The 26,962-nt window shown below is 39.7% G+C and overlaps 1 protein-coding gene across 1 annotated transcript in view; it reads left to right on the top strand.

Annotated features, from left to right (window-relative positions):
- The window catches only part of clybl (citrate lyase beta like), a 65,126-nt gene that overhangs the window by 12,859 nt on the left and 25,305 nt on the right, over positions 1–26,962 (top strand). The window contains exon 2 of the mRNA XM_028022355.1: positions 21,210–21,423. Within this exon, the coding sequence (XP_027878156.1) occupies positions 21,210–21,423 (214 nt within the window). The remainder of the gene's footprint in view (positions 1–21,209; positions 21,424–26,962) is intronic.

Below are 26,962 nucleotides of genomic sequence, written 5' to 3'. Positions count from 1 at the left end.
AAATCAGATGGCAGAATGACCACAAGCAAATTGCCGTGCCTTTCAGTCCCATCTTCGCTGATGCGGTACTTCCTCAGGCTTTTGTCCTCCGTTCAGGGCACAGCTGTCAGGCTAGGTACTACCCTCTCTCCCCGCCCGAAAACCTAAGGCCATGCGCCACTGCTCCCCAAACACTAAATAGGAGCATTAGACACAGTGTGTTAAGGGCGGCTGGTGTTTGGGTTGTGGCTTTGGGTGCTTGTCTTGTCCCATGGCCAGAGACATGTGCATTGTCACAAGGACACACTCAGAGCTGCACGCCACACTGCAGAAGTTATTCTCTGCTCTATGGCCCTCTATTAGGAAACAGATTGAGGTAAATGTCCATTTTCCCTTCTGCTGACGTCTGCGGTGTGTCCTGGTTATTGACTCTCATTCTATCATTTCAGTTTTTCCTGCTTGACAAATCTGCACAGGATAAATGCCGGCAAGGCCTATCTCCTCGTATGCAGTGTTGCAGTTCTTGATTATGCACCACTGGCATCACACCTCAGCAGGGTATAAGCAAACATGAAAATTAATTCACAGCTAAATGCTACTATATTCAGTCTGAGGGGGAGGGAAGAAAGGAAGTCAAACACAGATTTGCACTAGTGAATATGTTTTGTATTAAGTACAGGGTGGACTGAACGCAGACAGCAAAGTTATTGTTCAGTACTGTGCAAAACCAACGAGCTTACACAAGCAACACAGCAATAACAACATGATCACTAACATGTAAAGAAAGTGCTGAAAGGCTGTATCCTGATGTCGGCATTTCTCAACACCAACCTTAATATTAAGCAGATGATCTCAACCCCACTTGGCAGCAGTGCTCCCCTACACCATTAACGTCCCACTCAAACTGAATGTAAGGGGACCTGCTGAAATAACTTAGAAGTAGTTTCAAGAAAAACAATTACATCTTCTCTTTATACACTGGACATCCATGGACATCATTTTTTTATTACTTTTCTGGCCTATAGGTCCTGTCCAAATTGAGCCTGACCGACATTTTCTGATCACTTAGGACATGTTAATGACAGGTGTGGGTGGGGTCTTTACCTTTAATAGAAATATTTATCAGTGGTGCAATCTCTTCTCATCTGCAGAGAGCAAGAGAGTTGACTTCACAACCCACGGGATCGTAAGAATCTTTCCCTGTTGTTCCAGTGTTTCCAAAACCAGGGCGATCTCAGATTCTTTGTCCATTCCCTGATTGGTTAGAGTTGTTTTGATTGTAAAAGAACAACCCACTGACTACAGAAATGGCAGGGATAATATGATAGTTAGTTAGTGTTTTTAAAAAACTAATTTATTGAGAAGTAAAAAATATGTAGATGAGGTTGTAAACATAAATCCAATAACAATTGTAGTGATCCAAGTGAAATTAGAATGCTGTCATGGATTTCATTCTGGTTTATGTAGACATTTTTACTTCCAAGCCATTCTCCAACTTAGCTCAGCATTGACAAATTTGTTCTTCAACCTCTTGAACCACATTTTAAGAGAAAGAACAGTATCCTATCAGTTTATTTGGTTGAAGCTGTTGAGCTAGTTTGACTTTCAGCTGCAACTATTCTTTAAGATTTTCTGATATGAACTTAAGCATGAAAGTACTTGGCCATGACTTTGAGCAATGCAAATGGAATTGCCCCCCAATGGTTTGGTATGCACCCAGCTGGCCTTTAAAAGGTGATAATTGGAAAATACAGGATAAAGTCACAGTCAAAGTGGGGACTTTGTGTAAGACAAAATTGGCCTTAGAAAAGAGAATAAAGAGCCAGGGAGACGCTTACTAGGATATTTTAAAAGAAAAGATCAAAACGCCACATTTTCCCTTGATCTTCTATATTGTAGTACACAATTGCACATAAGCAACATACTCTTGTTGCCATTAGTTTCTGGAACCCCCCTTCTCCACATTATTCAGGATGTCTTGGTAAAAACGCCAAGATAAATCTGCATCATTAGGGGACTGAGTTTCTCTGAGTAAACAAAAAAAGTATTAATGGATGGATAATTTTAATAATACTGCAATAACTGGGCTGCACAGTGGCGCAGTTGGTAGCACTGTTGCCTTGCAGCAAGAAGGTCCTGGGTTCGATTCCCGGCCGGGGTCTTTCTGCATGGAGTTTGCATGTTCTCCCTGTGCATGCGTGGGTTCTCTCCGGGTACTCCGGCTTCCTCCCATAGTCCAAAAACATGACTGTCAGGTCAATTGGTTTCTCTAAATTCTCCCTAGGTGTGAGTGTGTGTGTGCATGGTTGTTTGTCCTGTATGTCTCTGTGTTGCCCTGCGACAGACTGGCGACCTGTCCAGGGTGTACCCCGCCTCTCGCCCGGAACGTAGCTGGAGATGGGCACCAGCAACCCTCCCGACCCCATTGGGGACAAGGGTGAACAGAAAATGGATGGATGGATGGATGGATGCAATAACTAGTTATAGGCTTTGTAGAACATTTTTACAGCCAAACAATGTTTTGAAAGTTATGCCATTTCCAAGCAATTGGTAATTATCATCCTACATACACATGTGCTTGGACACACACATAGTTTATTTCTATCTTCACAAGACTTAACAACACCACTTCTACTGAGGCTTATGAATTTTATTCCACGAAACTGCTTTGGTTTCTCTGTCTTGAAGTCTTCTCTTGACTGAATTAGACTTCTGAGAGACCTTTAAAATGCATGCACCTACCAATTTATTAAATGTGACACAGCATTCCTTCACTTGTCAGGAAGGAAGTTGAGTAGGAAGGTCAGGAGGCCTGTACAGGAGCCTCTTCCCTTTACAAGCTAAAATTCAAAGCATTTCTACACTTTACTTCTTGTGTTAGCCTGACCTAGTGTAAGCCTTTGCATCCGGTCTCCATTTCTGTGTTCTTTTCCAAGGGAATGTGACGGTGATAAGACTCTTTTGAAGTTTAGCTTTACTACAAAGGGGGAAGTGAGGGTTTTAGGTGGATAGAGGGGACTACCCTACAGCCACCTGCTAAACCGTACAGAAACCTTACCTTCCTCCTGTATTTGCGTACAGATTGACTTTTCTTTGGATCTTGGGAAAGAATAATAGTGAATCCCACTGCCTCGGTGAGATCTATAAAAATCCTCACGTCAACAGTTTCAGTCACTTGTTGATCATTAGGCTTCAGTCCAGTCAAAACAGTCTGCAGCACGACACTCATCATGCCCCATGTCAATCAGCAGGCATTTCCAGTAACAATATGCCAACACCCATTCTGTGCTGTTCAGGAAAGATTTCACGAACTTCAAATGGAATCTTCTTAATGACGTCCTGTACCTGATGTCTGCTCTGCTGGCTACATGTGAGCCAGTAATGGAGCCGTTGTTTGCACTGCCATTGGCAGGCAGTAACATGGTTAATATGAAGGAGATCTGCACCTGCAGGTTTGTTTCTGAGTATTTGTTTTAGCCTCAGAAACAAACTCAGGTAACTGGTCAGTCAAAAGTCATGGATTTTCACTAACTGATCAGGTTAAATCGACAATCAGAGGACTGCTTCTTTTCTAAACATCCTCAATAACCTACATACAAAACAAAGGGTGACTCAACTAACTGTAGCCACTTTAGTTTAATTGTTCTCTGTGTTTTGGGCTCACATGACCATGACTCAACAGCTTGCTCAACTCTGAGAAGTTAAAGGCTACCAAGGCTCAGCCATCAAAGGTCATAAAAGGGTGACAGTGATAAAAAGCTGTTCAGAAAAGGTTACAAGTTTCAACTGTGAGGATTAACACAGTTTTAGTCATCAACATTAAAGTCCATAATGGAGTTTTTGTCTGAAACTGTCACATACAAATCAATCTTTCATTAAAAAAAACATTTATAACTGAGCTTTGGAAAAGAAAAAAATAGTGCCCATTAGTTCCGGCTTCTTCCTGTCCAAAATCATCACTGTTAGATTAATTAATCTCTCTAATTTTCCCTTAAGTGTGAGAGTGTCCATGCATTGTTTGTCCTGTGTGTCTCTATATCAAAAAGTCCAAAACTGAAAAAAATCTGAGCTGAAATGACCAGCAACAAATTCATCTCCCTGTTATAGGTTTCTTTTGTAGAAATGATCTCTGTGAACAATTTGTCGATCACCTTCTGTAATAAAGAAAAAAAAATGTGGCAGAAAGTAAACTTCGTCTTTACTCTTGTGTGTTTGCATATGTCATAGAGAGCTTCAAAACTATTATTTCGGGCTTCTAACATGAGTTGGTGCCAAACAAAATTAAAAAAAGGACTTTGAGCTAAGTTTCCATGATCCTCCCAGTAAGGGAAGGAACCCACCTACACCACACCCTTATGGGAGCAATAGGGCAACACAGGGCCTTGCTATTTTCCCCGTCACTTTCCACATCGTGGTTGGGTTTGTGTTTTTGTTTCTGAGTGTTTCATCTATTCACACTCTGCAACTGTTAATGTTATGATTAAATGACACTTGTGCTTCACCATGAAACTGGTGTATGGCAACTTTCACCGGCCTAGATGATCACTTGGCACTTTAAATACAACTGTAATTGTCTGTGTGTGAGAATTTAGTGTGCAATTGGTTTTTGTTTTGCTTAAAACTGCAATTTAACTATAATGTAGATCAAATTACAAGGAAGAATAATTGCAGTGTCTGTTGAACAGGACAGGCACATGCAATGCTTATGATAAAGTGTTTACAGTTTATAAACATATTTATGAATCTTTTATTAAGTTAATACGTTTAAAAATTTAAAAAAACTTTTTTCTTCTTCAGCCTCGCGTGAAATAAACTTTTCTGTTTCGCACCAAAGTCAAATGTAGATTTGAAGTATCTCTTGGGTGTGTATAGTGTTTCAATTGATGCAGGAAGTGAGCTACTGTGTTATTTTAGAAAGTAAAGCATCCAAATATGTTTTACCAAAAACAAAGACAAAAACCTTTGTATTGTCATCTAAATCAGCTAGATTTGGGGGTCTATGTATTTCTAAAATGCAGGACAAACAAATTGGTAATTGAAATTGATCAGTGACAATGCCTGGTGTTTGAATCAAAGTCTAGAAAGTGGAAAGTTACAAGTTATTGCTTTGGCTTGCCAAGTATGAGCACTGATGACAGCTTTGCGTAGCTTTCTGTCTCTTTGGCCTAACACTGAAATCAGCTGTAGAATATCAATTCTCTTGTCAGATCTCGGAGTGTGAAATAACCTTTCATCAGCTTTATTGTAGACCATTTAAAAAACCCTGGATGATTTGTATTGTGGTATGCATTTTATTTGTAAAAACTGATTTTGTCAAACAATTCTGATTTGGAGCAATTTTACAGCCCATGAAAAAGCTGCAAACTGTTTACCGAGCTTCTTCTCTTTCATGGCTGTGTTATGCAGAGAGATGGAACAGGAATTCTCTCCATGTGGTGCGCAACTCCTGCTGAACTCAGACACTCTGACAATCTCACTGTTCTACTACAGCTTCCTGCATGCATTACTGCTTTTTCTGTGGGAAATATGATGCTTATTTTATGACGAGGTGCTCTGATTTGGACAAACTGCTATAAAAGATTTAAACAGACTTTGCATGAGGTAATTAATATTTTATTTTAATCTCAACTACTTAACCATCCAGCATATGTATAAACTCTGGACTATAGAGCGTACAGTAATTTCCAAGAATTCAAAAGATTGGGAAATTAAAATCTACATATTGCAGTTAAGGGTTAATGCAAAATGCCAAAGCCAAACTTATTAATACCGGGGCCCATAGACTGACTGGAGGGACTTTCAGCTTACAGTCCCCTTTATGTGGACTTTGCAGAGTGACTGCAAGCTTCTATGGGGGGTGCTGGCCTATATAATACTTCCATGGTTTTGGCAGTCAGATTTTTAAGAAACTTCCTGGTGTGTCAGGATCAGTCAGCCCTAAGCCAGTCTTAATTAAAGGCTTGGGGCTGGGCAGAAGTTGAGGGCAAAAGGCATCCCTGTTGGTTAAAAGAATGAAGCATCTGTCATTATAACACTATAGGGAGCATCAGCTTTATTACCTCAAATTCCTCTTTAAAGTGCCCCCCTATTCAGTAGTGACATGCAGGAATGGCGATTTATCAATGCGCTTTTTGATTGCCATGTTTTGCTAAAAACATTTAATAAAGACAGGGTAACCTCTTTATTTTAAAACATACATTTTGGCTGTAACTTGATCCAAAATGTAAGCATATTATTGTACCACTTAAAGATTCCTCCTAATTTGTAAACACTTTCTCTGGTTACTTTTAAAATGTACAAAGATATGCTTTAACATAATGGTGCATTTCAAAGTAGATGCAGTAGTAAATAGCTTTTACAGCGTTTGAACTTTCACATCTAAATACATTTTATATGTTAAATGCATGTAGTTATCATGTTCAGCCACTTGGGGGCAGAGGTAACTTACATGGTGAGGTCTGAGGTAGATTTAGGCTGGAGTGTGACTGTTTTGGTTTTGGTTTATTAATTACATGGAATGTGATCCAAAATTGTCCCCCTTATGCTTGTTCACGACTCATACCCCACAAGAGTGAAAACTCGACAAATATCACAGATGTTCGGTTTTTGTTTTCTTCTACATTCAAAACTCTACCAGACCTTAGATAAGGCCTCATTATGTTTAGGTTTTCTTAGTGGAACTTTTCAGTTCACCCATCTGCCAGATATCTTTTTCCGGGGCCCGAGGAAGGAGTATTAGGAAGTGTTTGAGTCAGCGCTTGAGCTTGTGTAAAATAGTCGGAGCAAAAGACCAGAAATGGTACCATTCACACTAAAGCCAGATATTTAAATAATCCCAGCTAAGTATGAGACACTGTCGATGTTGTGTCTATAAACATTGCTGAATAAAATCCTGGACTAAACAGGATTTTATTCAGCAAGTGAGTGTTTTTAGTCATGTTGCCATGGTGGCAAATAATCTCCTTTTTCACAAAGTTAGAGAAATGCTTAACACTTTGACCTACCAGGTTAACCTCTGTAGAATCTAGATGCACTAATCAAAGTTTATCAGATGATACCAGTTTCCAATATTCTCTGAGTTCTGACCTGCTGATTCTGATTTTCAGCTATACAGATTTTTATTTTTTTTTATTTTTCCTGGCATATGTGGACTGTACCACATATGCCAAAAATATGCAGCAGTTACTTTGATACTGAAATACTACCCCAATTTATACATAAAATCACATATCCTGTACTTAAAAAAATGTATAGGAAGAAGTGATGTGGTTTGATGCATTTATAGCCTAAAAATGGTGGGAGTTCTTAGTTTTGGTCCATTTAATGAGTTGCAAAAAAAAAATAAAAAAATTTCATATCAACAGGAAAATGCACAGAATCCGATCTTCAGCCAATCGGTTCATACATCTCTGTATTGTGGCCGTTATCTGTCATTTAAAGCCTTATTCATTTCAATGACTTCCTTGAAAACAAATTTGGATTGGATATAGTCAGAAGACTTTAACCATTTAGGATGCAGCAACATTTGCCTTATATCCACTCTTTTTAACGGCAACCATATCCATTGTGCCAATTTGACGCAGAGCTATTTTATGAGCGGTGCAAAGTGTTCTCACCTGCAGAACTAATGCTGTTAATGCAGTCATATCAAGGAGGATTATGTAACAGCTCTAACGGAGATGGAAAGTGGAGCCACCTTGCCAGTCGTAATGCATTCAGGCACCACAGTGTCAGATGGCCCCGGTGATCCACGGGGCTCAAGATGGCATTTCTGTTCAGCGGTCCGGATATGTGTGTCTGCGGGCAGGCGTGAATATGCGTCTGCGTCGCAGTGTTTGTTAAGATTAGCCTAGGATATGTGCGTCCATATGGTTTGATGGCGACACATTTGAGTCTGTTTGGCCCTGTGCCAAATGTGTGTAATGATTATATTGTGCTTGTCCATATGTGTTACTGTTTTAACATTGAAGCCTTGCCAACCTTATGTGTGTATGTGTTTTTTTTTTTTTTGCTCTGGAGTTTGCATCCAGCTAGGCTCCATTAGGCCATATGACCGGTGTGTGATCATGTGACGCACACGATAACAGTCTGTATCTTGTTGGGGGGATGAATTTGTTGATCCGCGAGAGCGCGTCAGGGGGAGATGGTCCAGTGCATGCTGGTTTCTTTGGTTTGCCCATTGTTTGAGAGGCTGCTTAAAAGTAAACACCAATCAATCCTCTCCGACTCCCTGTCTCTTTCCGTCTCCCCCTGACACAGAATCGGTGACATGAGTTGTGCAGTGCGCTTCCCACCTCTCATCTGCCTCTTTTCTCCAGTGCACTGTAATACTGACACTGAAATCCTCCCCTCAGAGAACAAGTGTCACAGCGTTCGAAAGGAGTGCGCAGTCCCCCCCCACCTCTTCACCCCCAGGTTAGAGAGTGCTAATGCTGATTGAGGTGGTAATTAACTAAACACTGATCACAGTGATTGTGCTTGTGCTGCTGCCTTACAGCAACCGACACGCAGCCAATCGCAACACAACTGGGACTGCACACATGACAGATAAGCACACATAGGGAGATTTACCTTTGTGAATCTATAGTGTAAGCTTGCTCACCAGATGTTCCGCTAGCCCTCCGTGCTGCATATTTGACTTGCTAATATAAGCAGGCTATTTATAGTTTTTGTTGAAGCTTTAAACTACAACAGACTTCTCATCATTTATATGTAGAATAATGGTTACACTTTATATGTAAAAAAAAAAAGAAAAAACATCTGAAGCAGAACAAAATAAGATTAATTTTATACCAAGCAAGTCCTTTGAAAACAAAAGTTGAGTTTTTACTCAAGGGGAATGAATTGACTGCTACTCTAAATTCATGGTAGACAGATAAATGCACATTTGCTAATGCACCCATTGGTTGACCAGACAGACTAACAAAAAAAAAAATAAGCAAAGATATTTGTTTTGGAGATAAAACCTGAAGTATTGACCATGTTTGAACCCCTGCTGTCAGGTTGTGAAACAAGCTGAACATATTTGCATGAAATAAATAAACATTTCTCTCATATCTAACCCCTGTTTATGGCAAACAGTTTGCTGTCAGATATGTATGCGTTATCTTTCTCATTCCCTGTGTTCAAGCTACAATATCACTTCTTATTCAAGGCTATAAGTAATGTTTGCCAGAAGACTATTGTTGTCATTTTACTCAATAAATTCATTTAATCTGTTTGTATAGCACCACTTCACAGCAAATCTCTCTCCGCAACACTTTACAAGACATGCACAAGCAATTCTTATTCAATTATATAGAATCCAGATCCATTTAATTTGAATTCACATTCATTCATTGTAATGGAAGAGACAGCACTAAACCAGGAGTATTTTTTATTGACGAGAAAAACAAAGAGTACACAGAGTTGGAAACAGTAATAGTTTCATCATTAACTGTGTCCATGAAAGATGCTGAGCTAAACACAGAGCCAACAGAACCTTCTAGGAAGACTTGGAAGAAATAGAAAGCTGCTGCAATAACTAAAAATAATGCATGAATAGAAAGAAGTTAGATGATTCGTTAGGATGTTTTGACAACTATTCAATCACCTTTTCCTTTCTGTTATATCTGTTAGTTAATGCAAAGTTGAAAGGGTCAAGTGTATTGGTATTGTTAGTATGCATGTGTTAGCTTGGGAACAACAAATTTCCGCGAGAAAAATGCTGTTCTACCAACATTTCCCCTGCCCCTCCACTACCGGCACAAACCCCTCATCCCTCAGCCCAGGGCTGCGATCCTGCGTAGCCGGCGTAATGAAGCCATATAAGCCTGTTATTTGCTGCTTTACGGCTTGTTTTATGAAGGTGAGTTGACAAGCAGCTCCCAGAATGGTTCCTGCCACATTAACACACAGCATTACCAAGAGAAAAGAAGCAGAGAGGAGGGAGGGCAGGGTAAGCTGGAGAATGCACTGGGGCCTTTATGTTGTCCCTACCAGGACTTTGATGGGTAGAGGTCTGGCTGCAGGCTATCACTGGTACATTTTATGTCTTCCACCTTTTGTCGGTGCAACATTATTGACGTTTGACTTATGTTACTGTTCCCACCTCCTCTTCACTAATCAATTCCCACATCGATCCATTAATCAGCCTGGGTGATGGCCAGTGAAAGGGCCCATTGGTATGTGAAGAATTGTGGGATAGGCCTCGGGCTGCTTCGGAGGACGGCCCTCACTTGTAGAGTGACCTCTTAGGATTGTGACTCAACAAGTGATCGTCACTTATTTTAAAACTTAAGATGACCTTTCTTTGCACAAAGATGGCAATTTTCTCTCAGTTAAAGTTGAGATCTTTTCTGTTTCATTTGTTATTACAATTATGTGCTGAAGTTTATTATTTAACTTCATATCAAAATAAATATATCTAAAGAGAAGAACATGTTGCCACCAAATATTTTGTTCTAGCAGTTACAAAATATTGCAATATATATTCACTAATACAAAAAAAACAAAAAAACAATATCGACAAATGTATAAAAATACCTGCTATTCTACTACTTTACAAACTACTGACCTGAATTAAGAATAGGGGACAACTGTTTGAAATATTATCTAAAAAGAATTAAGCTTATTTAACAAGATCTTATCTGTCACTTGTGAGCCCAAATAAAGAATTTTAGACCCCAATTTAAGGGATCTAAAGGGTGATTTGAGATGACCAAAATTTGGAAATTTGGTCATCTCTTTTCATCTGCTGAAAAGACCTGTGTGTTTTCAGCAACAGAACCACAACAATAAGACAGGGAATTTGGTCCTGCTTGATCAGAGATCGAGCTGCTACACCAGCTGAATATCTCTGATCAAGGCTGTCAGAAAAGTCTGTGCTCAAAAAGCTGTTTAAATTTGGCTGGGTGTCTCCCTCAGGCAGGCTGGCTGTAGGTTCTGACCCAGGTCACTGGACGGCTGGTGAGTTTCAGTCTCTGGATCATGCTGTGACAGGATTCTTAATATAATGAGGATAAACTCCCCTAGATAACTTGCTAATGACAGACATTTTTTCTTCTAAAATACCATGAAGAATCCATGGCATGTAAGGAGGAAATTAAAAATAAATCTTAGTGGAACTTTCTAAAAAACAATGCCTAATGTAATGAAGCAAATAAAAACATTTATCCTAACTGGTTTTTAAAAAAGGTTGCTCAGTCCTCTGAACCAGTTAAGGTTGAGTCTGAATTACCAAGGCAGCATGTGTTTCTGGGATAGGAGACATTATGATAAACTGATCAGCCGTTTAAATTTCATCCAATTCAATCTCTGATTGGACCTATCATGTTAGACATTCAATAAGAAAAAAATGGGTAGTACTATAATTTTTCTAATGCTCCTTTTATTGACTCAGAGAGATCTCTCTAATGACTTGGTACGCCATGGGTTGTTATTCAGTGTTAGTAAATTAGTAAAATAATGTAATTAATCAAAGAAGAACTGAGTTGTATTGACAGCTTTCAGAGAAAGCTTGAACTCTTCTGTTGGTTGTTTTGAGCAAACTTGCTTTGCTGTATTTTTACACCTAGGGACATCACCTGAGTGGAATAAGACGTTACTTTGATTAGACCCATAGTTCTCAATCCTGGTGCTCAGAGCTCACTGCCCTTCATGTTATACATGGATCTATGCTCCAGCACTGAGATTTAAAAAAAAATGCTGTACTTCAGGTGCTACAGAAATCTACTATGGTAATTACCCAAGTCAGGTGTGTGACAGCAAGGAAACACAAAAACATGCAGGACAGAGAGCCCTGAGGACCAGGTTTGACAACTGCTGGACCAGAGCTAACCTCTTCCATAGAACATTTTGAAGGAATCTATAGAGAAGATTGTCTTGTAGGTGGTAAGACTGACCGTCTTTAGGCATTTTTCCCAATGGAGAGATCATCAAGGTGAAAATGGCTACAGAGGTCAGTGAAGTATTTAATAAACTGGTAAGATACTGGCTTAAATATTAGCAAGTCGGAGACACTAAAACAAGAATGGTCTTTGAGTGAGAGGAAACATTTTTGTCCATCTGACTGTTTCCATGGAGTTTGGGCAGAAGCATAATTGCACTTAGGCCACAAACTGAAATGGCTCAAACACACAGACATCCAGCAAATCAAAACGGAAGCTGCAGGAGCGGAACCCATCGTCCTTTGATTAGTCTTGGTTTGGGTTTGGTTTGGTGTGAGCAGACTAAAAGCATCACCCCAGCCCATCTCTGCTCTTGCCAAGTTGTTTGCCAAAATGGCAAAAGATTTTTTTAAGAAAAGTTAGACAGAGAAAAGCTGTGGGCTGCTTTTTGCCCACCCGCTCCTCGGTTTGACCGAGATCCAGCCCACAATCACTCAGCTCTTGTGGGTTTAGTGAATTGAGAAGACGCTTCTTGTGTAGATTTTTCATTTCTTCAACATGTCATTTGGCCGGGAGTACTATTGTCCCCTGCCCCTTTTCTCCTTGCTCCTTCTGCCGAGACAAGTCGTGTCATCCCCTCGTGATCAGCACTTTTGTTGCCTTTGTTTTTGGCCCTACCTCAGAAGTCCATCTTGTCTTTTATGTCCCTGCCTTTCATGCATAAGGGAACAGTTGTGGTCTGTTGTGGGACTGTTCCACTGCATTTCCACCAGTGGGGTTTCCTTTCATTCATTTCAAACAACTACAATGGGCTCTGAGGGCCTAAATGACCAATGCAGAGTGCACAATTCTTCAGAGTCTGCTCATTTTGTTTTGCCAGAGTCAATAAAAATGCTAAGTTGAAAGCTAACCCCCTTATGCCCTCTTGGAATAGAGTGGCTGGTTTGACCTTTCAAAGCCCCCTCTTTATTAACTTTTAATGATGAATTCATTCTGTTTTTCTTTTTAAACGTTAGCTAAGGATTAGTATTCTCCACAGATTTGGTGATGAATTATGATTGATTTTATTATTTTACAACAACTAATTAACTTTACCTATAGTCATAAAAACCACAAAGTTGCATTTTTAGTCTTTTGCACTCTGACTTTTTCTTATCCTGTTTGTGAGGTAGATTAAGATTTATTCTTCTAAGCAAGAAGTGGGGTTAGCTGATTTCATGCAAAGGAAAGAAAAAAGATGAGAGAAAAGGTTTCTTCAATAGAGACCTTGCATAAAAGCATTGTATGCCAATTTGTGAGCTGGGAAAACTCCTGGGATTTTGGGAGGGATTACAGGTAGACAGGCATTGGCTGGTGAAGATAACTGCCATGACTTCAACCTCATTGTGTAGATTAAGGCCTAAAACCTGAACTAATGAGACTGGAAAGGGGTGAGAGGACATGTATGAGAGGATAAGGAAAGGGTTTAGTTGATTGTGAGGACTATTGTTGCTAGATTTAACTAGCTGAGAACAACACAGAACTATTGGTGTGATCTGAGCAACTAGAAAGAAAATTGGAGCTGAAGGAAAAGAGCCATAGTCTTGGGTTGAAGCCGGATACATGAAGCTTCCAGGACCATTTTTATGATGTTATAAATCAGGCAGGGGGCCAGTTATCGGGATCAATGTATACCTCAGATTTAAAGAGTTATGGTTTAAAAACCAATAACCTTTTATTGCAGATGTAGGCCTTTTAAGACCCCTTGGCCACAGTTGTGGCTCTGCCTTTTCCCGACTTGTCTGCCGTGGTCAACATAAAACTTTGAAACCAAAAATACATTTCGGATTAATTCAACCTGCAAGTCCAAATATACTACTTTTATTTTGTAAATGTTTTACATGTTTTACTACCAATGTCCCTGATACTAAAAAAAATCACAGATGATAGTGGCCGAGATGGTAAGGGTTACATAAAGTGTTGAGGTGAAAAATATTGCTATTAAGCTTCCTAATATCATGGAGCCCTACTAAGTTTTTTATTGTTGTTTTGTGTTTTCCTGAAGTCAAAGGTAAAGTTTCTCTCTGTAGACAACAGAATGGTGTCTCACACCTGTTGGATTACAGCTTGGATAAACACTATCAGACTAAACATTGAAATGCAAGAACCTGTACATTTTTTATTCTAAAATATATAGTAACATTACATTGTGTAAGCTGTAATATTTTGTGATTCAGTTGCAGTGACTACCATAAGTAAAGGTGATATCAAATACGTTTTTTCAGTTATTGAATTCAGCCAGTGATCAGGCCTTCCATAGTAATACTCTGATAACACCTTGAGAAAATATATTTAGTTCTTTAGTGACCAGAGTTGTCTCTGAATGTATGGAGCATTGACAAGCATACCACCACCCCTCCCACACCTGTTGCTGTGCACTGCTGGCTTAGCTTGCTACACTTTTCCCTTGCTGACAAGAGAGACAAACTAATCTGTTTGTGCATTGCTAAAACATTTTAATTGTTTTAAAATCTTTGTTTAAATAGTCTCATACCGACTCATGCTTAACAGTAACACATGTAAACATCATCTATTAATATTGAGCTGCTCAGATGTATTGATATGCTCAAAAGGAGTGGTGTTTTTTTTTGTCTAAAGATGCAGGACTAGCAGTACATTAATAAAAGTGTAACATATCCAGAATGCTATTGTCTCCCCTGCTCCTTCTTTTGTAAACGAGAGCCTGGCCGCTGTAAACACTACAGCCCCCAGCTGTTCTAATCTGGAGGGGAATAGATTGCTCATCCTGAGCTTCCAACATGCTGGAGGGCAAGCAAAGGAAGCAGGGGGCAAAAAAAGTAGAAAAGAAGTGTTTGATTCTGTCCTCTGACTTGTCTTGGATGTCTCTGGTTAATTTTTCAACATTTCCGTACCATCACTTGTGTTTCTAGTTCTGAAGCAGCATAGTGAGAGGGAGGGGGCGAGGGGGGAATTCAGGAAAAGACACATTGCAGCATCATGCTGGGAGGTTGAGCAGATGCGAGGGAATGCTTCAGCTTTCTTTTTCTTTAAAAAGCCAAGTGTCAGACAGGCAGGTAGACGTGTAGCTTGGTAAATATTGATGATTTCTTGACCATTTTATTTCCTCCCTGCTGACAGCTTTTGGTGAAAGGGGGGAAGAGGGCTGGTTGGTACTTCAGAAACATCGATTTCCTCCCTGTTCTTTATTCATCTTTTATTCTTTCACCAAATTTAATCTGGATTCTTAAGCACTGCAGACCACCAAACGGGGTACACGCATTAAGAAGTGCCTTATTATTGTGGGGTGGAAACGCAGATCTTTAATTTTGTGCGTTTTAGACACAGCTTGTGTCCGCGCCGCCAGGCTGGAGATAATTGTGGAAATCTACATATTGAGAGGGAGGCTGTCTTCAGAGTGTGTTTTCGAGTGGGCCTCTTGTTATCTGCAGTAATTCATGTAGTAGGATGAATATTAGCACCTGAATTAGGCGATTATGCTGCCACGTGGAATCCAGGAGAGTTGCAAGAAGTAGTGTTCTTCGGGTCATTACAATGAAGCAATTACTACAAACTGTCTGTAAAGCAATATTTATTAGATCCCTGCCACTGATACTAATAAGTGGCAGGGATCTTTACAGTGTGACCTGTTTAACGTTAGACACAGTAATTATGAACGTTGACTATCCGGCTCAGCATATTTTAAGATTATTCCGGGAAGATTCTAGTTTATGCATTTTAAGTGCCGGGTTGAAGCTGAACTCCCTCAATTCATAACTACACTAGAAGCATTTTAAGCTTCTCAGGAAACACCCTGAAACAGTCAACAAACTTTTGTCCAATAGTTGCAAAAGGCCAAAGTCAATGGTTAGCAGCTGGATGTGGGATGAGATGGTACCAGACATTCTGTGATCAAAGTTCCCATACTGTCTGGAAAAGATTGGAATTTGATTCAAATACTTTTTTTCAGTTCTGGAAAAGAAAGATTAAACATACAGCATAGAAAAATATCCATTATTTTTTATCCTCAGTTTGTGCCTTCCATCCTCCCATCTGGTTTTCCAATTTGGTTGCATACTTCCTTCCCTCCATTCTTCTTTCCTTCATTGCTTTCAACCTTCCCTTATTGTATCCATCCTTTCTTGCATCCTTAATTCCTTTCCTTCATTTTTTGTTCCTTCTTTTGTGCTGTCCTACCTTCCTTCTTCCATCTCTCCTTCATTCATTAATTCCACCATTTTCCAGTTAATTGTGCAGCAGATATGTTACTTGTAACTTACAGGGTGCGGTGTTACTTTAATAAGAGCAATGTATGGCACTCCTTTGTCTCCGATATCATGACCGTTTTAATGATTTAAAATATTTCCAAACAAAATCTGAATTTATCATAGGTGAGGGAAAATTTAAGAGGCCTTCTTTTAGTAATTTCCTTCAACAAAGGGAAGGAGGTGAGTGTTCCTCTACTTTTAGGGAAAGCTCCGGTCACTGAGACACTTTGAAGGGCATCTCGTTAAATGCATTTGGAATGTAGGAAATGTGTGCTGGTATATTTTAGTGATTTTGGAACTGTTCAACCCTTGAGAAACCTAACTTTTTGGGTTAAGAAGACTGGGACCTTTCATCGCCAGAGTAGATAAAAGGCATTTTACATTTTTGTTGGTCTTAATCACCATAACTGTGCTTAGTCAAACAGATGCAAAGCCATGTGGTCTGTGAAGGAACTTGAACATTTCTCATTTTACTTATGGCTTTGCAGGAACTAAAGTAAGAATAGCCTAATTTCTTGTTTGCTTTTATTAAGCCAGGGTCGTTCGTACAGGTTTTGGCCAGTTGGAAATGTATTGTCAGTCTATTGTGAGTTATTTCTGAAGTAACTAATGCGGCCAATACTCTCAACTTCAGACTTTCAAAATGATATAACGTTTTTTGAGCTACTAAAAATATTAAAATTTGACAAGTCAGGATTAAAATGGCAAGTATTTTCAAAGGTAAGAAGGTTGATATAATAAACTGGCACAAAAATCACCAACCTAATGAATAAGAAAAAGCTCCAGGTCCAAGTATGTGTGTTCAAGGTGTATGTAATACACTCAGGCTGTACCGAGATGTTGAAACAAGAGTGTCAGATCATCTGACACCTTTTCTGTTGTATTGAAGATCAATTCCTCGGTTGTTACCTGGGGAATGGTTGTCCTTTGCTGGAGAGAAATGGACACAAAAATGCTTGCAAAGTGCTGCTGACCCAATGGGCAGAGCTGTCATACTAAGAAAAGCAAGAAGATTATTTATAATGATGTGGTATTAGAACCAAATATAACACATATGAGTTAGATTTTAAACTAACCTTAGGAAGTCAAATACATGACTCGGCCCCTTCTTCCTGAATTCGGACCTGTATCCTCCTCTATTTTCTTTTGTGGCGCTATGTCTGCTGTGGTCCTGTGTTAATAAGAACCAGCCCCTTCGAGCAATATAAAACCCCACTAACTACACAACTACCTCTGATCTTAGAGTAGTAAACATTGTCACTGTGGCTGAGTCTAACCGCTTTACAGCTGCGGTACAGCCCCATGGTATGATAACTTGTGATGGTAAAAGGAGGGGAAAAAAAGAAAAAAAAAGGAAGCAAATAAGATAAAACACCCCTGAACCAAGAGTCCTGGGGTCTCCCTCACTCTACTTACCTACTGGAGAGAAGAGCTGCATACCTTCTGGGACTTTTTATCAGTTTCCATTCACACTTCGGATAGGATCATTGGAGAGATAAAATAGCTGGCCAGCAGTTGGTATACAAGTCAAAATTGTGTTCAATTACCTCTCTCACACATTGTCTTTAGAAAGCACAAACTTCTGTCTTGAACCCTGTCTTTGCTTAGTCTCCTTTTTTATAGATTAAAATAATATTGTGGTGACTAGTTCAGGGTAAAATTGTGTTTTTTTTTTTTCCATTTTCCAAATGATTTCTCCAATTTGCAATAGTAAGACTTTGTCTTGAGAAAGTCTCATTGCTTTTATTTATTGTACCGCTTAATGTAATATTTTGATTATGACAAACCCTTTTATAATCCATGTTTTAATACTAAACCTGCTGATATTAATGTGTACATAGCAGCAGGAATGCTTTATATTGACAGATTTCAGATGGTTTCTTGACTTTCTTATGACGTTTTGAATAACATTTCAGATATGTTATTTCAGATACTCCCTGTGGATTGTTTTTTTTATCTATCACTTCATTTTTTAAGTGTTTTCCTCAAATTCTTTGTTTCTTTGGGCTGTTACTGATGTCTAGTATGAAAAATAAACGTGTCTTTAATACTCATTTTACCTATTTTAAAGAATTGTATTTATAGTGATTTATGTGTCCAATAGTTCTCATGGTTTTGGCCAAAGTCTATTTGTCTCATCTTTGTTACTTTCTCCCAGGCTTCTGGTTTGTAGGGTTTATGCCTAGAAGCACTGAAGTGTTTGAAACCTTTTGAATTGGTTCTAACTACCTGCTCAAACTGCAACATCTCTGTGTAGATTAAACTTTATTGGAGCTGGGGGGCACAGAGAAGCATAGTTGACAGGATTAGTAAGCTATTGAAGTCACTTAAGCTCCGTTGGAGAGCAAAAGACAAATAAAAGAGAATAATTCAGCACCCTTATTTAACAAATATCCCTTTTTGTTCTTGCTTTTCTTCTGCCCAGCTCAGATAAAGCGTACTGTCTACCCTTCTTATATCCAGAGAGAATTATTGGCAGAGATGGTGTTTACCGCTGTAATTAGGTGTATTTGATGATTACAGGCATTGTTTTTTTTTATCAAGACTACTGTTATAGATCTGGATTGATTGTAGACAATAAAGCGGTGAGTATGGCTGTGTTTTTGCACTGTTCTGTATGTATCGCTTATTGCTCTATGAATACCTGCTTGGTGAGATGGTACTATCGAACAAAAGATAAGGACTGCATCTGCACACTGGCATTCCCTACAGAAAGAAACATACACAAACAAATTCTCTTGGAAACAAACCAGTTTTTATTAAGAAAATAATAAAACTTTTTACAATCTTAATGTTGTATTTATCTGCCATCATGTTGATGGGTGGAAGGTAACTATGGACTATCAAGATGGCACCAAAAGTTGTGCATGGATTTGCAAAGTTGTGGGCGGATGGAAGGTTTAGTAATGCCATGTCTCGAATTTGGCCATTGCAGAGCAATAGCATTAGCAAGTGGGTCAAATGACAACCATGACAGATGACACCCATATCTAATTTGTAGTAACTCGTATTCATACGAGTTACTAAGGGAACAGGAAGACAAAACACAGACACAAAGGAATAAGCTCACAGTGCCAGACTACAAATACTGAAGTACTTTTAGCCTGTAGCATTGATGGCCTCGAGTTAGCAGCTCTGGGGCTTGCTCTTGTTGGAAAAATGTAAAACACAGCAAAACACAGTGAAATGCACAATAATTACCTTGTTTTTCCCTAATCTAATTACCTCTGAACCAAACGCAATCACTTACTGGTTCTACATAACAGTAAGCGGTTGCTTAGGGGCGCTTTGCTCACATTCCGCACACAGTGCTGCTGTTCTTGTGTCACCTTCTCTCAGGCAGTGGGGAAACCGGCTTTGTTGACATAGTCAGAGACACCTGACTCTTCTTGGAGAATCTATGCTTAGATTGTCTTCCAGCTGGAGCCAGGTTCAGGCACGGCTGTCCTGATGCACAAAAAAAGCAGGTCGTGCTTTACTTTGAATCTAAGGTTAGTCTTCAAAGATTCAGTCTGTTACTCGTCCAGCGAGATCAAGGCGTTCAGGTACGGAGGTCCCTCCTGTGCAGCAACATAGCTGCAAAAGAGACAGAACAGTGCTCTGTGTTTGGTTTTATACCTATCACCAGCTGTGTGAAAACTCGTCTTTCCTTAGAGATCATGATGCAATTGGGCTATTCCTGGGGATTTTGGAGAGATCTTTACCAGTTTCTTTGTGGTATAGGTGCAGTTTAATACTTTGTTCTCCATATGGCTGAGGTAAAGCCAGAACAACATTAACATAAAGTTATACTACATACCTCTAACGTGGACAAAAAAAACATAGATGGTTTAATAAAAGTGTATGCAGTGTGCATTTGTATTCAGCTCCTTAAGTGCACACTTCGTAGGAGGACCTATCTTCAAGTATGTTGGTTTATGTCCCTACCAGCTTTGTAGATGTACAGAAGAAACTTTTCTTTCCAAAGTAGCTTAAGCTTAGTCAGACTGGATGTAAAGTGTCTATAGGACACTTTCTGCAGTTACGCAGATTGATTTAGATCTGCAATTTGACTTGGTAAATCTACCACGCTTTGCTAAGTCAGCTCCTCAACATACAATTAAGTTCTACAGAATTCTGGTAGTGAGTAAAGTTTGTGATCCAGGTGTGTTGAAACTACAACACATCTAAAAGTCGCAGGTCACTGACCCTCTAGGATTACAGTTTGACATTTGCAATCTAAATAATTCCCTAGTATCTGTGGTTGTTGCAGTGCAGGGTCACTGCAACAAAGGAAGCTAAACGTCTTCCCCAGCTTCTAGACTTTAGCAGGTTCCATCCATTTTCCCAACAACTCTCACCAGCTTCCTTGCCTCTGTAAGGAACAGCATCATAAAGGCCAGATTTGTGGAGTCGAGGACTATCTGTACTTCAGCAGATTGTCTCACTGGAGGTGTGGATCCCTGCAGCTCCTCCAATGTTACCATGCACTTCTTGGCAGTTTCTCTGAATAATGTTCCATGCCTGGTCTTTTAGTTTATGTGGACAGTCATATCTTGTTTGGTTTGTAGATATGCTGTTTCCATGCTCCAATGATGGATTGAACAGAGCTTTGTAACATGCTCAGAGCTTTGGACGTTGTTTGAAAACATAAGCCTGTTTTAAATTTCTCTTCAACATTTTCCCTGACCTGTCTGTTGTATTCCTTAGTCTTCCCGATGTCATTTGTTTACTAATGTTCTCTAAGGAATTTTCTACAGCCTTCACAGAATAACTGTATTTTATACTGTAATTTAATTAGTTTAAAAATTAAGCGACTTGTTACGGCAACCCTGGATTTTATTAAGGGGTATCAGGGTAAGGACAAAGGGGATAATTACAAATGCAAACCACAATTTTGTTATTTTATTTTCAATTCACAATGATGTAATACATTATTTTGAGCTGTCACGTTAAATTCCACTAGTATATACTGAAGTTTGTGGTTCTAACATAATGAAATGCAAAAGAGAAAAAAAGTTCATGCTTTGATTTTTGTTTAAATGTGCCACATTCACAAAGGTATGCCCATGTCCCTGTGCCAGTGTGCACTTACATTTGTATATATCTGTGCTGACAGGAAGAACGGCTGGCTCCCGCCTGCAGTCTGGCAGTTGTATACCCAAGCATGCTGTCATCACCATCAGTCTCCTGGCTCCTCGCTGCGCTACATCCCCCGTAGGGCAGTTCTCTACTGCCCTGGCAATGATGAACGCAAATTGAAGAAACTGGCCTTGCTGGATGTCGACTGCGCCGTTCTGGACTGTGAGGATGGCGTGGCCCTCACCAAAAAGGTACAAAAAAAAGAAAGAAGAAGAAAAAAAAGCACCTATTGTGCATCGCATAAATGAAAATCAGCTTGCTATAAACGGGATAGCAGGGAACACACAAACACATGCTTGATTTTGTGATCTTGGCTGATTTTAATTCCACCTCCCTCCGCCAGACAGGTGCTTGCTCCTAATCACTGAAAAGGAAAACTACCTAAGTGAGATGTTTAAAACGAGCACATTTCACCCTATTGTGGTTGCAGAAAAGCCCCGGGTGCCCCCCTATCAGCCTTTTAAAGCAAGGTGACCACGTCCCACTGGGTGAGCAGTGGGAAAGCGCCAGATGCAGCAGGTTAAAAGCATTCTCCTCCTGCCCACTCAACCTCCCCATTGGCTCGGCTGAACTGCCCATGAAATCGTGATTGGAGCGCAGGATAAAGAGGCAGCCCAGGCAAAAAGTTAAACAACAAAGGTTTTTAAGTCATGATAATAAAGATGATTGATATGGCTGGAGGCTGTTCCTGTAGTAGACAAAGACAATAAGCTGATGGCCTGTGTGACTGACAGGCCAGAAACTGTGACCCTGCGCTGGTGGATCTCAGAGCTTCTGTCTTTATAATGTGTTGAAGGGGGAAACGTGGAGAAGAATGCAGCACAGAAGGCGCCATGCAGGCTAGTGGAAAAAGTCTGAGGCTGGACTCCTGCCAAAACTGCTCAGCTCCAACCTACATATTTCACACACTAGCCCACACTGGCCAATCACTGTATTTCTGACTGGATTTGGTGGGAATTATTATATATTTTGAATAAGACATGAATAATTTTTCTGAAAAGCCTTTTTTTTTTTTATGTCAGCGATTAGCTGGTGGGTTGCACTTGTCACCCTGACGTGTGCTGTTGCAATTGAAGACAAAAATGCATTAGCAACAGGGTAGAACCATTCCTTTTAAGATGGAAAATAATGTTCCTCAGCAGGTTTACCACTCTGTCTTCCACATGCAGCCCTCTGAGTAATGCACATCAAAATACCAACACTAACTTCAGGAAAATTGCATTCTACATCAGTGGTTTTTCTACCCAATAATCCCATTACTTCCTCCTTTTCTCATTTTTAAACATCAGCACAGCACAGGTTTTCCACCACATTGCTATTCACCGTGTTAGCTTTCAGCTCAGTGTGGAATGCTTCTAGGCTACAGTATGTTTTCTTTGTTGTGCTGTAATTTGCTCCATAAATAAATTTGCCTTCCCCACTGCCTTTCTTCCAACACCTTCACGGTATTGACATCCTTTTTTTCCTGGAAGAATTAGATGTCAATAGTTGTTGGTTTATAGCTTTTCTTCTAAAATCAGTACCTTATTTGGGCATCATATTGGTTTTGGATGTCAGTGATTTAAATTTCAAGACATTTATCTTTCCTATTTCCTAGGATTTTTGCAGAGGATTTATAGGCAGTAAACTGCAGCCATTTTACAGATTTCCTTAATGTTGATAGTCATGAAACATTTAGTTTTTAGCCATATTTAAATGTTCATGTTTTAAACACTTTTTCATTTAACTATGTAAAAGGCAAATATCACATTTTGTGACTGGAACACCTAAAAAATGTATAATTGTTTAATTTAAATGAATAGAAATCAACCTTATTCATTGTCTTTTAAAGTAGTTAAGCACTTTAAAATTTACTTTTCTGTTCTCTCTAAATGGATTATGACATAATAAACGTCACCTGCAGTGCTTATAGAACATATTCAGATGTTTGGAATCATGTGGTACTTTTATTGTTGGAAATGACAGCTCTGTTTTTTTCCAGGGAGAGACTTTTTTCACTTTTCTCATGTGTCAGGTTGAGGTCTTGGGCCAATTAAAATTTTGAGGATAAATGTTCAGAAAAGCATGATGGAAACACGCCTTAAATTTGACGTCAACTGCGGTCTGACTTCTTTTGGAGTTTATAAAATGAAAGCATGGTGCACCACTAAAGTTTGCGACATTTTCTTAGATATCCATCTGTTTTTCTACCTAAAAATAGGAAAAAAATAATGTCCCTCCTCTCTAGACTTTTTAAAGTCTAACAAGTTTTGGCACATTTTGCTCCTTAATTGGATTGAATGGGTGTCTTTGGTCAATTCTGTTGACAATTATTCACCAAATTTAATGCAAAGCATACTTTTTACAAAGATCAGATGTTGCTAAATACACTTTCACCTTATCTGTGCTGACATATTTTGCTGGAAGCTTTCCAAACATACCTCATAACGTCTTTTATTAAGCCAATGGATCCCACTGATCGGTAAATGAATGGGCGTTCTAGCTATTACAGTCTACGTTGCTGTGTGTGTGTGTTCGCGCTGACAGTGTCTACAGTGTGTAGCCTCGTTGCGATTATATTCACCATGACAACCACACAGTCTGCTCTGTGGGTTCGGCAAGGCTCGCAAGGCCCTCAACAATGACTCAAAGTCTCGTAATGCATGTATAATGGGAGCAAAGCACAGGCTTGGCTTTTTAAATGTCATCTTGAAGCAGTGTTTAGATGAAGGCCACAATGGGTTGGGTGAAGTGTGAACTTAGTCACTGCGTATGCATGGATGCGCTTTAAATAGGGCTGCTGCTGCTGACCACCACTGTTTTATTATATGTCCACTAATGTATTCTGTTCATTACTCATCACCTTCACCTGAAAAGGAAGTTTATGAATTTAAACAAAAAACGTACATGATCAGCCCACCCCCACTCTATTGGAAGTTGAAATCTGGAACTGTGTGTGGTAATTGCCACTTTGACTCATGAAATGTGTGCACTTCACATTGGCTGAAATAATGAGTGTTTAAGAGGGTAGAGTGGTAAGACAAGAGAGTAAAGGGTAGCAGCCGGAGTTTGCTAACTGTCACTGTGGACCTGATGGGGAGGAGGAAAGGAAGACAGGGGAAGACAAGGCTGACTGCTCTAACACTTTTACACATATCATCATATCTGTATGATCAGTGGGGTGGAGGAATAAGGAGGGCAGGTTAAAACCCTGGAGCGGAACTGACGGCTACACCTGTCCTCTCTCCTCCTCTCTCCCTTGCCGTCTTGTTCTCTATATTGCCTGTCTCCCCCTCTTTAGTGTCCTTAGGGTTACAATTGTTTATCTCTCCCTCCCCCTATGTTCCCTCTCTGTCTCGTAGTGCCCTTTGGTCCAGTATTCCTCCTGGTGTTCCTCTTTCCCCTTCTCCTTTCCCCACATGGGTCCCTCCATCCTCGATGACTCCCCCCTGCCTCCCTGCCGCAGAGAGTCTCTCCTAATCCCTGGAAGTTTGGAACTAATGAACTAACTGCTGAGCCGCTGCCACGGAGCTTGGTCCCAAACTATACTGTACTTCACACTCGATTTCCTCTCCAGATGGCATAGTGGCGCGGCCGACACGACGGGGAGCGCCTCTCACACACCAGCAATTGCACACAAGACGGGCACAATAGAAACATGCGCACACGTCTGTATGTGCTAATGTCCGCGCGCGCACGCACACACACAGACGTTTGCGCATTAAAAGCAGAATTGGTAAGAATAAAACAGAGATGGAGAGAACTGCGTGCAGTTCAGTTTAGGTACATTCAGACAACAAACAGCACCCTGAACCCAGCGTCCCCCTGGGTTTTCACCCCTGGTTCGCTACATTTCCTCGGAGACCCTGAGCTATTGGGTAGATACGGCAAATTAACTTCGCTGAAGTGTGAAACGTAGCTGCTTAGTGAAGTGTCAGTGCTCCAGCAGTGGGCACTCAGCAGCTTTTAAAGCTTTTAAATCAGGAAGTGTGCTTCAATTGTGGTAATGTAGATTTTTGATCCTGTAAGTAACAAAACATGAACCAAGGTATGAGTTTAACAAATGACGGCTGAAGGATTTTGTAAAATTATTGAAGTAACTTGCAAAGAAATTAAAACAGATGCCGATATTTAGAACTTGGAGAGCTCTATTGTTGATATTTTAAGCTGATTCTGTTTGTTTTATTTTGCAGATATGATAGTGATTATTTCTTGTCACATTTAATCTCTGACTAACATCACAGAGGGGATGAGTTAGGTCATTGCACAATGCTTAACTTATTAACCAAAATATGACTGTAAATAAAAAGTTTTCCTTCCCTAATATTCATACAATGGGCTGTATTTATTATGCCCACTGCCAGCATCATATTACCAGTAGTAATGTAACTAAGACAAATGTACACATAAGTAAAAATCAGAGAATACTCAATCAGGCATAAATTTTCTGCTTTGCTTGCTTTATAGCATTCTGTGTCACTTTCCTCCTTAACCATACTCTTGCTGGAATGACTCCTTTAGCGTGGGGAAAACCTCTCTACCCTCTTAAACACTCAAAAGTGGATAGTGGGGGTTGGTCGGAGGGGGTTAAAAGTGGTGTTTTCTGTGATTCTATATGCCCAATTGGACCATTTACCGGTGGTCTGGAGCTGGTTCTCTCATGCCTCCATTAAAAGCGGTTGAATGACAAACAGGTCATTGTTGTATGGATTACATTATTACAGTCTATTACCTTTGTCTGATTGTCAGTCAGCATGAGCTGTGCTGTATGCATGAATTGTGTCTGACACCAGAGATTTCCAACTTAACATAAATTATGCAGTCAACTGTCAATTGCTGCATGACCTCGATTCAATGCTCAGTGTGCTTTTCCAAAGGATACAGAAAGCTTTGCTCCCTGCTTTAAAACTAGATTCAGTCAGGTATGGTCTTAACGGAGAGTGCTCCTGGAACTCTCCGTTCCAGGAGTGATATTGCAAAATTGGAATATGGAAGACATGTACAGTGCTTTGTAAAAGTATTCATATCACTTTAACTTTTTCCCACTTTCTCAGATTACAACCATGAACATCAGTGGCTTTATTGAGATGTTATGTTGTGGATCAACACTAAGCAGCACATAAGTATGAAGTGGTTTTCAATGTTGTATTTATTTGTGTTGTGTCAGCGCCCTTTACTCTGATGCCCCTAAATAAAATCCAATTCCATTAAACACCTTCGGAAGTTGCCTAATTAGTAAATGGTCAACCTGTGTGCAGTTTAAACTCACTGTAAATCCAGGTATTCTGGGAAGGCCCCATAGATTTGTTATAGATCATTGTTGAGTAAACGACATCATGATGACCAAGAAACATAACAGACTAGTCAGAGATGGGGAGATGATTAGATTATGAAACAACATCCCAGGCTTTGAACGTTTTGGTTAGCACCATTGAATTCACAATTCAAAATTAGATTATAGAGCAACTGCAAACCTACCAAAATATGACTATTAAAGCATAAATCAGTAAGGCAGCTAACCTGAGCAATGGTTCTCCAAATATGGTTTAGATCAAAATTTATTAATGTGTTAGAATGGTCAAAGGAAAGTGTAGAGCTAAATCCAGTTGGCAACATAAAAAAATCCATGCTGAGAGATGCTACCTATCAAATTTGACTAAGAATAATAAGTTTTGCAAAGACTTTTCAAATATTATTATAATTGTTAGCAAACCTGGTTAAAGAAATACTTCAATAGACGGGGCACCATAA

Source organism: Xiphophorus couchianus, chromosome 7 (genome assembly GCF_001444195.1).
Source record: "Xiphophorus couchianus chromosome 7, X_couchianus-1.0, whole genome shotgun sequence".
NCBI classification, from domain to species: Eukaryota; Metazoa; Chordata; class Actinopteri; order Cyprinodontiformes; family Poeciliidae; genus Xiphophorus; species Xiphophorus couchianus.
Note: the sequence above shows the minus strand (reverse complement) of the source record. Positions and strands in the feature narration are given on the sequence as shown.